This window comes from Notothenia rossii (assembly GCF_949606895.1).
Source record: "Notothenia rossii genome assembly, chromosome: 1".
NCBI lineage: Eukaryota > Metazoa > Chordata > Actinopteri > Perciformes > Nototheniidae > Notothenia > Notothenia rossii.
This window is the reverse complement of record NC_136912.1, coordinates 16006315-16021052: the sequence shown is the minus strand read 5'-3', so window position 1 is coordinate 16021052 and position 14738 is coordinate 16006315. Positions and strand designations below refer to the sequence as shown.

The 14738-nt window shown below is 38.0% G+C and overlaps 2 protein-coding genes across 4 annotated transcripts; both read right to left on the bottom strand.

Moving 5' to 3' along the window:
• Nucleotides 1-1185: 1185 nt before the first annotated feature.
• socs1b (suppressor of cytokine signaling 1b) lies at nucleotides 1186-9152 on the bottom strand. 3 transcript variants are annotated; one of them, XM_079644497.1, is made up of 4 exons: nucleotides 8883-9152; nucleotides 4922-5380; nucleotides 3567-3754; nucleotides 1186-3116 (listed from the first exon to the last, which is right to left on the bottom strand). In XM_079644497.1, exons 2-4 carry the CDS (start codon nucleotides 5162-5164, stop codon nucleotides 2792-2794), a joined length of 756 nt encoding a protein of 251 aa, XP_079500623.1. In that variant the 5' UTR covers nucleotides 5165-5380; nucleotides 8883-9152; the 3' UTR covers nucleotides 1186-2791. The 3 variants fall into 3 exon arrangements, with proteins under 3 accessions (XP_079500623.1, XP_079500625.1, XP_079500624.1); XM_079644499.1 differs by having other exon boundaries at nucleotides 4922-5295; XM_079644498.1 differs by lacking the exon at nucleotides 8883-9152 and having other exon boundaries at nucleotides 4922-5561.
• Nucleotides 9153-10104: 952 nt separating this feature from the next.
• Nucleotides 10105-14426, bottom strand: atp5md (ATP synthase membrane subunit k). The gene is made up of 4 exons (XM_079662844.1): nucleotides 14357-14426; nucleotides 14180-14250; nucleotides 10441-10533; nucleotides 10105-10331 (listed from the first exon to the last, which is right to left on the bottom strand). The coding sequence occupies exons 2-4, from the start codon at nucleotides 14246-14248 to the stop codon at nucleotides 10230-10232; spliced, it is 264 nt and encodes an 87-aa protein (XP_079518970.1). The 5' UTR covers nucleotides 14249-14250; nucleotides 14357-14426; the 3' UTR covers nucleotides 10105-10229.
• Nucleotides 14427-14738: the final 312 nt, after the last annotated feature.

Genomic DNA, 14738 nt, shown 5'->3' with positions numbered 1-14738 from the left:
ACCAAAAAATTGTCCGGCCAGAGCAAAGCACCACATACGTCACGCTTATGTCGAGGCAGGGGCAGGGGCGGGATCAACTCCTGAACAACAACAAAAAGCCCACGTTTTATCCAGTTTGTACACAACGATGAAGAAACTTAACAAGCCGCAGTGGTCCACTGAAGAGACCAGCTACCTACTGGGAATCTGGTCTTCCAAAGAGGTACATAGGAAGCTGGAGCACAATCGGCCATTGATGTTGTTGTTGGTGTCAGCTGTGAGTGGTTTCCGCGGTTTGGCTTAACGGAATTGGGTCATTCCTAGCATTCGGTGCCATTTAGGTCCCCACCACATCATATCATATATTTTGTATTTAAAAGGTCTAATGCTTATTTTTTAAAAGCTTTGTTTTAAATGTTTATACCCTCTACCATAAAACAATGTTATTTAGCCAGGATATTAAAAATTCTAAATAATTACTCTGATTTTAGTAGGCCAAATTGCTGTGCCCCAATCATGTTTGCTCAACTTCTGTAACAGATATACAAAAAGAAATCAAAGAAATACAAACAAATTCTACATTTTTGTGAGTGTTGTATGACCCTTTTGCTAATATTCCTCACCAAATTGAAATTATTGTTATTAATTCATTTGTAATGAAAATAAAGTGTGTGTCCCCTGTTTGAATGTCCCCCCTGTTACTCTGATTTGAATCCGTCTGGACACGCTCCTTTACTATTCTACTATTTGTATGACTCAAGAAGAAGAAGGATACATTTTGAGTGGGAAATAATCTTCAAGAAGCAGAGTGAATGCGTTCTTCCTTCAACGTTTTTCTAATGTTTTAAAGAACTTAACTATTGTGGTAAAGCATAAAATGTCCACCCTGTTATGCTCATTTCTGGTGGAACTGATCATTTGTTTTACATTTAGAAAATATGGTGAATATATCTATCAAATATATGTTTCTGTTGTCACCAAGTGCTAGCTTGATTATCATAACACATGTAGCAATAGCCAAGTTTAGCATAAAATGTCCAACCTGTTACCGTCCACCCTGTTACTATTTTTCACAGTAACAGGGTGCACACACAGTAACGGGATGGTAAAAACAAAAAAATGTAAGCATAATATCCTGAGCTTGACCAAAATATTTTTCTTATACTTTAACAAGCCATCATTCAGATTAAATAAAAAAAAACCATGGAAAATTATGTTTTTTATTTTTGAATACCCTAGCTGAAATGGCACCGAATGCTAGGAATGACCCGGTTACGTCATGACGCAAACGATGACGCAGCACCAGTCGGACTTTGGGCAGTGTGAAAAGAGCTGGAGATAAACCGAAGAACCGGTTCTGAACCTGAAAAGCTCTAGCACGGAGCTTGAACCGGAGTTGCATTGGTGTGAATGAGGTATTATAGCAGATTGTTTCTGTTTGACTTACTTTCTTACTGAGTCTCTGGTGCTCTCATTAACACCAACTTAGAAGCCAGTAACTCACTAGTAAAAAGTTAGCAAAAACACAGATACTATTTAGGAGTTGCTGGATACTAAATGGGATCAAAAAGTTGCCTGTATAACATAAATGATATTCAGAAGACGTAACCCAGCTGATATTGTTTACTGTCTACTATATTAAACGTGCAAATTAGCCCGATTAGAAGATGGGCTACGTTATATACTTTAATTTTGTGATTCATCCATAACTTCCAAAAAAACTCTATTGCTTCCTATGTGTCCAATTATCGAGAGAAACCTACTTATTATTTTCCTAAGATAATGAGATAATTAACACATTATGAAAAGAAAAATACTCCTTTGTCCTGACATAACGAGATAATTGACTCACAACTGCGAGATAAAAGGATTAAAAAGCATAATTGCAATCATGGCGGCTCGTGGCTTCTGTTCAAATCAAGTTGAAAAAGAGAAGTTGTTAACATCTTAGTCCTCAGGAGGCTGTTAGCAAATAACGGTTTGCTAATTGTTCAGCCATAACATATTACGATGGTAACATGTTGGCTTCTATTGATGTTTTTTGCCCCCTAGTGGCCAAACATCAATTAATGTAGCTTTAAACAGAAGCACAAGCACTTGTACATTTTTATGGATGTTACAACTGGTGTATCACTGAAGCAGTTTAGGCCAGCCACAACAACAACCACAACTACAACTATAAAACAACGATGCGAGCATCTGCACTGATCAACGATAACATTCTCGATAACAGTAACGCAAAGCTTACTTTGAGGTAAAAAAGCATGCCATTATGTTAACAAGATATATGAGGCCTAATTATTCACAAATAACCTGCATCTACATAACGAGCTACATAATCATTACATCTTCAGTTTCATTTTCCTGTTCAGAAATGACAGATTCAAGTATGTGAATTTCCTTCTTGCTCTTGTTAAATACAAAATAATATATTTTAAGTTATGTTTGAGACACACAAGCGTTGATAAGTGAAATGGACTTTGAACCTGGGTCCTCCACAGGGGGCCAACTCTACCAACTAAGCTATACGGCGGCACATTGTTTGATTTTTAATACAGGATATAAATAGTTATTGTAATAGATATTGTTCTTTGTGTAGACGGCCCTTTACACAGGATTTGTTGAATGTAAATGAGGAAAAACTTGAAAAAATATGAACTACTAGTACATTGTAAAATGCATAAATGAAAATGTGTGCAAATAACCTTTTAACAATTTGCAGATAAAATACTTAGGCTGTATTTGTCTTATTTATCAAATTGAAAATAACACAAATACAGAATATTTGTTTACCTTACAACATAAACATAATCTATATACAACAGGGGTACGACAGAACATAGTTTTTAAGTTGTGGACTGAGTCCCGGTAAGGTGCTTAAATGTTCTACTCCATATAAGCCTATCACAGCCCTCCTGCACATCTGCGTCAGGTGCTCCGGACGCTGCTTACGATAAGGAAAGGTCAGTTTACAGGATGAGCCGGTGTAAAAAGTGAGCAGAGCAAAGAATGAATCAAAAGTCCTGGTGCTGCCGTAGAGACTGAACATCAGGTTGTTCAGCTGGACACGGACACTCGTCGGGCCGTCGTCACTTTGGTAGCTGAGAGTAAAGAAAACATCCGTCTGGCCGCTGTCTCTGCAACACAGCAGCATACATACAGTCACTTTGTGGGCACTTAATGCTGTTTACTCTTACCGTGTTGTTATATGACATGTAGTACAGGAAATCACAGGATGACAGTATATCAAAATGCATGTTTAATTTTTTTCTTCTAAGAATTTTGAACTTCTATATCGAAACAGAGATATGTCAAGTGAACACAATTGTTAATGTTAAAATAAGACTGAACTGGATATATCAAAAGTTATGATAAATGCAGCTGCAATCAAAATATATATTCAACATAATATGCAGGCTACATTTGCTTTAAATTAATCCTTATTTAAACTAACTAAATCCCATTTAGATGTAAATCCACTTGTTAAACTAACACCTGAGCAACACAACGGCATAAAAAGTTGCAGAAAAAACAACGCTGAACTGATGAAACAACACTAAAACTGTCAGATGTAAGAGGTAGGCTACCTGATGAGGAAGGTACCGACTGGGGCCCGTGTGAGTATTGCGTGTGCCTCCTCCATGGGCATTGATCCCCAGTAGTAGCCGCTGTGTCGGAGCTGCTGGTAGGTGTGTTTGACTAATCTGTACTCTGCTGCGCTGCTGAATGGACGGAGGTGTGAGGGCAAGCTCTCAGCATCCGCTCCAGGGAGTGGCTACAGAAGTAGACATGTTTGAAGTCAATGCCAAAATAGTTCTTAGTCACAGACGAAAGACAATAAAGTAGAAAACTCTTTGCGGTGTTTCAGAAACTAAAATGGATTTGAAGTAGTTTGTGTATTAACAGTACAATCAGTGATAGGTTAACTAAGTTTATCAGTTTGTGCCATCCTATCAAAGTTTACTAATGGACATACTTTAATATTTATTTTTGAAAGATGCTATATTTTAAGAATAATCATACTTGTGTTATATTAATAATACTAAAAACAATAAATTACAGTGCAGTATTTTAGACACATGGTAACTGAAAACATGTAGATTAGAGGTCCTGTTTTTAGACAGCGCTGTAAAGCGACAAAAAAGAAGCTGAAAAGTTTCCATATCAACATTCAAAGTCCAAAGATAAACTCCGGTTGAAAATAATTCCAGACGATGAGATAGAAAAACATCAGAGAGTTTGTGTGTTTGTTTTTTAACTCCTGATTATCAAATGCCAATTCAATGCAGCAGCTCCATTTGTGTGAAACAAAGTAGAAACATCAGGTTTTGATTTTCCAGCAGTATACTGTATCGTTTTTACCATTGTTTCATAGTTTCATAGTCTTTGACTGGAACTAATTTTAGCATGCATACCGCCATAATATCAGCTTTATTCACTTTCGGTTCAGTTGATAAATAATTCATAAAAGAAATTAGATATGTTATCATAAAATAATAATAACATTTAGCCGCCAGGAGTTAAAACCTGCTTCTTCTTTACCAGCTGAAAAATGATAGTGATGAATGTATTATATACATTCATCACTGTATTATACTGTTCATGCTCACTGCTTATAGCACTTCGGGATTTGAAGTCAAATATAAAGTGCTTTATAAATGAAACCCATTATTATTATTATTAATTCATCAGAACAGTAAAAAAACAAAATTAAAAACAAGTAATTTTGCTAAATTAGTAATTTTACTTATTTCTTTATACTTGTGCTTTTGCCCTAATACTACAGACAAATCTGTATTCTTTCCCCTCTTTGATGTTACCTTTAATAATGAAATCCTGCTGTTTGATTTTGGACTTTATCTCTCTCCAGCCATCTGTGCACTGTTTAAAAATCATTATCCCAGAGCGGTAAAGCCACAGTGAGCAAACATTGAGTACTAACCTGGCACAAGCTTCCTGGTTCTCCTTTTGAGTTGAGTTTTTGCCAGAGCAGTAAATCGAGCTGCCTCTCGGTCGGCTCTTGGCTCTCGGGTTGAACTCTCTCGGGGCTCTGGGCTCGTTCTGGGGTTGCAGGTTCCTCGGGGGCTGCAGGTTCCTCGGGGGGTTGGCTTTGGTTCTGCGTGTCTGCTGCATGGTTCTGTTTTCTGCTCTGTACTACTTTCCTATCAAGATTGTCTCTGACCATCCTACAAAGGAGAATCCTCCTTTTGACCACCTGTTGCACGAGTTTCTCTTTTTGTAACTGGCAGATCCTCCATCCCTGACTCCTTTCTGGTCGGTCATCTGCCTCTCCGTTCTCTCTCAGACTCCCTGTTGCTTTAATCCAGGTTTTAAAAACATTGTCTCAAAGTTTTACAGGGGAACAGAGGCACAGCAATCTGTCATCGAATAACTTGATTAGCTGAAACACAAGAAGGTGAATAATCACAGACTAAATGTTCAATTTTACTGCACTTTCGCATCCTCTTAAACCTAAAATTAAAGGACACCAGTTGTGAACACAACATTGACACATCATCACAGTTTAAAGCTGGAGTGCGGGACTTTCACATATACAGTGGGGCAAAAAAGTATTTAGTCAGCTACCAATTGTGCAAGGTCTCCCACTTAAAAAGATGAGAGAGGCCTGTAGTTTTCATCCTAGGTATACCTCAACTATGAGAGACAGAATGAGAAAAAAAAAAAATCCAGAAAATCACATTGTCTGATTTTTAAAGAATTTATTTGCAAATTATGGTGGAAAATAAGTATTTGGTCACCTACAAACAAACTAGATTTCTGGCTCTCACAGACCTGTAACTTCTTCTTTAAGAGCCTCCTCTGTCCTCCACTTGTTAACTGTATTAATGGCACCTGTTTGAACTCGTTATCAGTATAAAAGACACCTGTCCACAACCTCAAACAGTCACACTCCAAACTCCACTATGGCCAAGACCAAAGAGCTGTCAAAGGACACCGGAAACAAAATTGTAGACCTGCACCAGGCTGGGAAGACTGAATCTGCAATAGGTAAGCAGCTTGGTGTGAAGAAATCAACTGTGGGAGCAATTATTAGAAAATGGAAGACATACAAGACCACTGATAATCTCCCTCGATCTGGGGCTCCACGCAAGATCTCACCCCGTGGGGTCAAAATGATCACAAGAACGGTGAGCAAAAATCCCAGAACCACACGGGGGGACCTAGTCAATGACCTGCAGAGAGCTGGGACCAAAGTAACAAAAGCTACCATCACTAACACACTACGCCGCCAGGGACTCAAATCCTGCAGTGCCAGACGTGTCCCCCTGCTTAAGCCAGTACATGTCCAGGCCCGTCTGAAGTTTACTAGAGAGCATTTAGATGATCCAGAAGAGGATTGGGAGAATGTCATATGGTCAGATGAAACCAAATTAGAACTTTTTGGTAAAAACTCAACTAGACGTGTTTGTAGGAGAAAGAATGCTGAGTTGCATCCAAAGAACACCATGCCTACTGTGAAACATGGGGGTGGAAACATCATGCTTTGGGGCTGTTTTTCTGCAAAGGGACCAGGACGACTGATCCGTGCAAAGGAAAGAATGAATGGGGCCGTGTATCGTGAGATTTTGAGTGACAACCTCCTTCCATCAGCAAGGGCATTGAAGATGAAATGTAGCTGGGTCTTTCAGCATGACAATGATCCCAAACACACCGCCCGGGCAACGAAGGAGTGGCTTCGTAAGAAGCATTTCAAGGTCCTGGAGTGGCCTAGCCAGTCTCCAGACCCCATAGAAAATCATTGGAGGGAGTTGAAAGTCTTTGTTGCCCAGCGACAGCCCCAAAACATCACTGGAGAGGAGATCTGCATGGAGGAATGGGCCAAAATACCAGCAACAGTGTGTGAAAACCTTGTGAAGACTTACAGAAAACGTTTGACCTCTGTCATTGCCAACAAAGGGTATATAACAAAGTATTGAGATGAACTGTTGTTATTGACCAAATACTTATTTTCCACCATAATTTGCAAATCAATTCTTTAAAAATCAGACGATGTGATTTTCTGATTTTTTTCTTCTCATTTTGTCTCTCATAGTTGAGGTATACCTAGGATGAAAATTACAGACCTCTCATCTTTTTAAGTGGGAGAACTTGCACAATTGGTGGCTGTCTAAATACTTTTTTCCCCCACTGTAAATGAATGTCTGTTACATGCAAGCCCTGGCCAGATAAGTTCACACAATGAGGATTATTTAATATATATATTTCTTGGCAGTTTAATCTTCCCATGCAACTTTTTAAAAACTGTAATCCTTGTCTGAATGCTTATTTTTTTCTAAGCATCTACTCCAGATAGCTGCTGTTCCTTCACTTTGCTCCTTCCCATTTTAACAACTCCCACTGCCACACTGGGGTGACACAAGCTTTAAAAAGATATGATAAACTTATCAGGAAGCAGCTGCATATTTACACGTCCAGCAGTAACAGAGCCAAACGATCGTTTATTTGCAGTCTTGCTTGTTACAGCCTAAATAATATGAATCATAAACTACGTTGCAGTGCATTGTGGTGCAAGCAGTGTAGAGTAAGTTTAAGAGATATAAAACAGCTGTCTGTTGCAATCGGAAATGATACTACAAAAGTAGTGAGAGAGAAGTTGTGGTCCTGTGCTGAAACTCACTACAAAGCTGCGTAAAGCTGGAGAGTCTGGTTAAAATGTTCTCTTGGATCATGACTCAGAGCAACCCCTTTAACGTTAGATAGTGTTACTATAACATTATCATTAACTGCATACTATTGCAAAACTTGCATTCCTCTGTGTCTGTGTGCAAAATCAGGTTACGTGATAGACCACAAACCTGATTATCATCAATTACTGGGACAGAGAATATGCTTTCACTTTCAACAACGAAAGAAAAAGTGTATTTCTCCATATCACTAAACAAGTTAATACAACACAAAATAATTGTACTTCGTGGCTTGTTATTAAAAGCAAAAAAATACATGTAAAATACAAATTTGTGTTGTCTCTTTTTCAGTTTTCTGAAAAAATGCTCTTGTAATATATTGCTTTTATGTTTTAAAGCACTTCACTTTTATTTAGGGGAACGGCAGTTAAATACAGTTTAATATTCCTATATTACTATAACTTAGTTTATAGGGCTTTAAAATACATTAAACAACATACACAAACTCCCAGCCAGGCTGCGGGTGTGTGTGTGTGTGTTTGCTCGGGCTGGTTTTGGGCTGGGTTTCGCTGTGTCTCGCTGTCTCGCAGACGGCCACTATGGGCTCATAGGGAGGGGGGCGGCAGGAGCTCCAACAAGCCGTTTAGGACACACACTATACAGAGATGCTGTATGAGAAACCAATGTGAGTTTGGAAAATTGCACAATATAAATCTATTTTAGTAAACCTCAGCAATGGAATTATGATCACTAGAAATGGCCATGACATGGGACCTTTAACTCCCCGAAGTTAAAGCTGTCTGTCAGCAATCCAGCTTCATAGTCATTGTTTCACTTAAGATCCAGTGAGCTGCACCAAAAGCAAAATGTGAAATAGTGTGTCCAAAGTAATGCAAGAGCTTCAAGAGTTCAGAACAAATAGTGGACACAAAAAGTGCAAAAAAGAAACTAAAAAATAATGTTGTGTTTCCACCTTATGACATTTTAATGAGGTGACGAGATGTAAATTACAATGGGAGAGGATGTCTAGCTTTCCATAACTAACAGAAATGTAAACTGGTTAATTTGTCCCTTTATATCAACCATTAAATCTCAGTTATAGTTGTATACAGTAGGAAAGAGCCTTCAATTCAGATGAATGAGTCTGTTTCGGGATTATAGTTTTGATGAGTTTAGATGAATGAAGGACTATCATTTGTCATTAATGGCACACAGGAAATTTAAATTCAATATGCATGAATGGAGCACAAAGCTTACCTTCCTGCAGTGACTGAGCGTCAGAGCCGTGTGGAGTCCGGGCAGCAGTGAGCTTCAATCGGCATGTCCCTGCCGGGAGGTCGCAGCTCTTTGTGGAGAAACAGTTTTACTTTCGGTTTGAAATGTGGGGGGCGGGGCTGCTCTCTAAAATCGCAGGATGGTCATCCGTTAGACTTTAATACACTTAATTACTTGTTGTTACTGGTTGTTACATGCTCCACAATGACGGTTTCATTGACACGCGCCCGCACAAAAGCCGAACACATGGATACGCACGTTCACGGGCACACGCACGCACTCAGGTGCTGGTGCTTTCGCTTTTGGATTTCTTTTAAATCACGTGATTGTCAGTACTGTGTGTGTGTGTGTGTGTGTGTGTGTGTGTGTGCATTTTAGTGTGTGTGTCTGTGTTAAAATGTAATTTATAACATATGCAATATTAGCCTATACATTCGATGTCTGATAAATTCACAAAAATGTATAATGAAATGAATAAGAAATTGACAGAATTTGCAATCTGAACACTCAAAGTGAATGTGAAAGATTAAAACGATGGAACGTGTTTGGCATAGGCTATTTCTAATTACTCGCATTCTAATCTACTTTTCTAGAAAGGAGGTCAAAAGGAAAGCGTCAATGACAGTTGAGCCCCACCAAAACAAGCCTACATTACATGCAGTTTATAAGCCACTTATTTATATATCTAAACACTTGGTTTAAATATTTAAATGCATTAATTGAGTGTAAAGGTTTTTCCAGCATATAACTTTCGAATGATAATATTTTATCTAGTAATTAATTATGTTGGTTAACAAAAAAAGTAGGTATTGTTTAGTCTCCAAAATCATCGGAGTAATTCTTAGTTTAAACTGGGTGAATAAAACATTATATATAAATAAATAACTGTTAGTTTAGCTTCTTCAGCCACACACACACACACACACACACACACACACACACACACACACACACACACACACACACACACACACACACACACACACACACACACACACACACACACACACACACACACACACACACACACACACACACACACACACACACACACACACACACACACACACACACACACACACACACACACACACACACACACACACACACACACACACACACACACACACACACACACACACACACACACACAGGTTACTAGCTTGACTTCTCATTATATCTCTGAATAACGATCCATCAGTGCTGAGCATTCACAAAGCTTTTTATTAACAAAGCTTAAAACTTCCTCACACTCAGAGGTAGTGTCACATCGTTGCCTTCGGTTTCTTCATATTATAATTAATCATTAGTGAAAACAATGTTTGATGTTCAGGCTGTGGAGCTGGGCGCCTGGTTTTCTTTCTTGTGTTGTCGGTGCATCCAGTAGGCAGCTGCTGTTAGAGCAAGGACGCCATAAGTAGCCAAGACATACTGCAAGAGAGAGGAGGACACATTTCTGATTGAGGGACTTGATATGCAAAAACTTTAAAAAGTTCATATTGAATGCAGCCTGTGCTGTGTATTTGTGTGTATTACGTACATTTCTGCGACCCTGCAGAGTGTAGCTATTAAAGTATTTCCTCAAACCAGTCAGTTCCGAAGAAGCAGGGGCTTCAATACCAAACAGCTGCTTCTGAAACGCACACACAAAAGAAAAAAGACAATAAGAGAAAGCCCTGCAGCCAGAATACTTGATGTGTTTGCACATTTGTCAGGATAATGATACAAATGTAGTTTTGAAAAGATTAAAAACATAGTGAAGTAGTTTACAAACAACATTTCATTGAAAGTTGGCTCAATGTACATTCAAAGACATAAATAATATCGTAAAGCGTAACCCCCAAGTCAAAATGAAGGAAAAATTAGGTTAAACCCACAAAACTAAACACAACATCAATAAACCCTGGGTTGCATGTGGCTCAGGAGAAATAACAGGTTGTCCATTAAACACGTCGTTTGTAGTTTTATGATCACAAGACTGAACCCTAAGTTTTCACCATCAATGTGCAAATGTTTTTGTTGCCGGGTGACAATGCAAACTATTGTTCAATAAGGAAGAAAAGTGCTTCATGAAAGCGGTTTGTTTACAACACCATTATGCCAGCCCAGATAGTGTGAGAGCTTTGCAGAGTCAAAATGAATGTGAAACAAAATTCTCTATTAAGTGTCAGTGACATTTGAGATGCTGAGACAAATACTTTTGCGTGTTGAAACAAGCGGTTTGTTGAGTGGCATGATGAAAAAGGACTGCAAAACTGGTTTATGTCACATTCAACAAACACATACACTTAATTATATAAGCTGTATGTTTTTAGTAGTTATGTTTTTAAACTGTGTTTTGCTTTTAACTATGTTTGTAAAAATTGTTTTTAACCTTGTTGTACGGCGACCTTGAGTGCCTTGAAAGGCGCCTTATAAAATAAATGCATTATTATTATTATTATTAATTATTCATCAGCCGGAGCTCCAGCTAATCTTTTGGACTTGCTGGCAGCACAGAGCTCCTTCTCCAGACCCACCACCGCCATTTCCTTTGGCTGAAGATTTTTGTAGTTTTTTTCTTTGATTGCAAATGCTGAGTTGATATATTTATTTATTAATTCAATATCTCAATTCTCAAATAGATGCAACAAAAACACAACAAAGCTTGACTTTTTTCATAACTGCTGGCAGTTATGATGACGGACACATGTTCATCTTAAGCATGGCAATCATGTGAACATTAAAGGTGACCTATTATGAAAAATCCACTTTTTCATGTCTTTTATACATCAACATGTGTCCCCTCTGTGTAAAGAATTTCTGAAAGTTTCAGGAGAAAAGATTCACTCACTCTTTGTCCTGATCCATTTATATAAAAACCTGTCTGAAAATGAGATGATCAGATTTTGGCCACTTAATGATGTCATAACGTTTTTTTGGCTTGTGCAACCATTAGCCAATAACCAACCAAGGTAACCTCCCCCCTTATCACCCGAATCTCCTCCTAGAGCACCATTGTGTTCTTTTTAACCAAATATCTCTCAGAGGGGCGTGGAGAGTGGCTCCTTATTTTCATCTAAAGTATCAGACAGAGAATCAGCATTTTAGAAACAGGGCTGAAACAGAGGGGATTATGGGATGCTGCAATGATCTGTTTGGTATTTAGAGCCAAACAATTCAAAGACATGTTTGTATATATCTGAGAACTATAATATATTGATGTAAAACAGTATAATAGGGGACCTTTAATGTGTTTAAAGTGTATTTCTCTTTCAAGCTAGCATTTAAAATGGACTTGGTACTATGTGGATGTTGGTCGGACATTTGCAGGAAAATGCCTATTATCTTGCTAAATTGATTACTTTCTCATGTCCTTACAGTAAATATTAAGCTGCAACAGGAGACCTTTAGCTTGGCATAAGCAAAACCAGCATCACCCCTAAAGCTGACTCTTTAGCATGTCAAGTAACTTTTGTTGAATGCATATTTAAAAAAGGTGTGTTTTATACAGAAGATTAACCCGCTTTAGAGGATATCTATGTTTGCTACACCACAATAAAAAAGTATTAAATAAAAACTAAAAAAGTAGCCTCTGTCAAAAAGTAATTTATGCTTGTCTTCTTGTAACACTGTCTTACACTTCATTGCAAGGACACTGAATCCATGCAGTGAAGTGTTCATGTGGAACAAGTGAATCACAGCACATGAGGGGGAGAATGCAGACTATAAGGACTCATGTGAAAAGATGAATAATTCCCATTATGAACATTACACTTGCATGAAGTGTGCCAGGGGCGCCAGCAGAGTGCTGATGAGGCGGCTCTGCTCAGTAACGCTGAATTATTCTGCAGTGGGTATTATCAGAACAGAGAGGAAAAAGATTAAACTATTAATATACATTGTTGACTGGAGCATGCTGAGTTAGATGGCTGTTCAAATCATTTAGAAAACAGCAGCTGTACTCTTTTTTTATTGTGAATTTAAATTGTAAATCAATTTAGAACTTTAGCAGACAAATGCAGAAGACACACATTGAGTGAAAGTTAGTCTTGATCAAGGGAATTTCTTACAGAAGAACTAGATGTTTAAACATAATCACATCATTGTTTGCTGGTTTAGGATGTAAATACAGAATATTTTTGCAATAATATACAACATTAGCTCACATGTGCTACATTGTTTTTGTTGCCGAAGGCTGGATGGAACAATTGATGCCACTCATGACAGTGGAGGATAAGCTTTGCATAACGTAGGTTGGAGGTGATAAGAGTGCTGCATTACCGGTTCTGTCCAAATGTTAAGAAGTGTTCCACCTACCAGAGCCTCTCACACGTATCTGCTGGTAGCGTTAGTGAGCCTGACACACGTTTGCAGAGGGACAACGTGATACTTTAAAAAGAAATCTGTTGATATGATGCTAAAAATACACATATGATAATATCATGTAATAAGTGCCTCTTAAAATTTAAATCACTTTTGTTTCTTTCCTTTCTTTCCCTCCCTCAGCAATCCCTCTGCACAAAAATGAGTGAAATTATGTTCCAAAAAAAGACACCAAACATACAATAAAAAAGGGTAAGAGGAATCTGACATATATCAGCCTTTATTAGCAAATCTTCTAGAGACATCACGCTAATATACAGTATTAACAATTACTTTTGTCACAGTAATCATGTAGACAGAAATTAGTTTTTTATGACTTCCTTGCATTCCTGAAATAAATACAATCTTCCCAGGCAGGGTGGACAGACTGATGCTGGTCTCAACTAGAACTTCAATGGTCTACTAAATCCAAGTTTTAATTATTTTTGTAATACAATGTTTATAGGCTACTACCTGTATTAAAGTGTGCATATATAACACTTTATAATGCCATGTCCTTATTTTAAACGTTTTTAAAGTCCACACTCTCAAACAACCATTTGTTTTATTATACTTTATATATATTTCTACCTTTAGACTGTTTCAATGTCGTTTCTGGAGATCAAAAGGCCTTTATCTTATCTAAGATTTTATGATCAAGCTAAATATAATCTGAAAGGATATTTCTTTCAGGTAGTGAAAGTGGCTTCACCAGTTTTTTTAAAATCAGAGGAAAATAAAAAATAAAATGCAAGAGCAAATGGTAACACACAGGTCTTTACGATAAGAGGGGAATGCAAATAACTCAATATTTGCTAAGTCAATCGATTTGTCAATCTTAACAGATGCATTTTCGTTCCATTACTTCACAGCCCTTGTTTGATTTCATCCCAAAACTGCAGGCTGGAAATGCAAAAGTCAAACCCTCTGCTTACCTTCACCTCTGTTATGAGATGACCCAAACTGGTGAGGGGGATGCGCGTTTTAACAGGAGACACCGGCATATCTGGAGACAGTTTGAATACAAATGTTACGTATCATTGAAATTCCTTCCTCAAGCACTCACTCAACAGTCTCAGACTTCTTTTAAATAAACATTTAGAGGTACTTACTGAACTGTTGAGATGAAGACAGGACACTGACACGATATTTTCATTAGTTCCGGGAACTGTGACGAACAGCCCATGCTGTCCAATCAGGTATGTATATGGGAAAGTATTGACCAATAGAACACGGCCAGGTGGGCGGGGCTTGCAGCTGGTTATACAAAACTGCAGTACCTGACATTCATCTGTTCAGCCACAAGAGGGCGCAATGTTAAAGTTCATATAAAATACCTTTACTTGTATCATTTATTTTGTCCAGACTGTTGATAGATGTGTATATAACTGACTGTTTGCACTCTGGTTAGACCCTCTTAATTTCGTTACACTCTGCTTGCATTATGTAATGACAATAAAGTAATCTTATCTAATTACATTTTAAGGAGAAGGT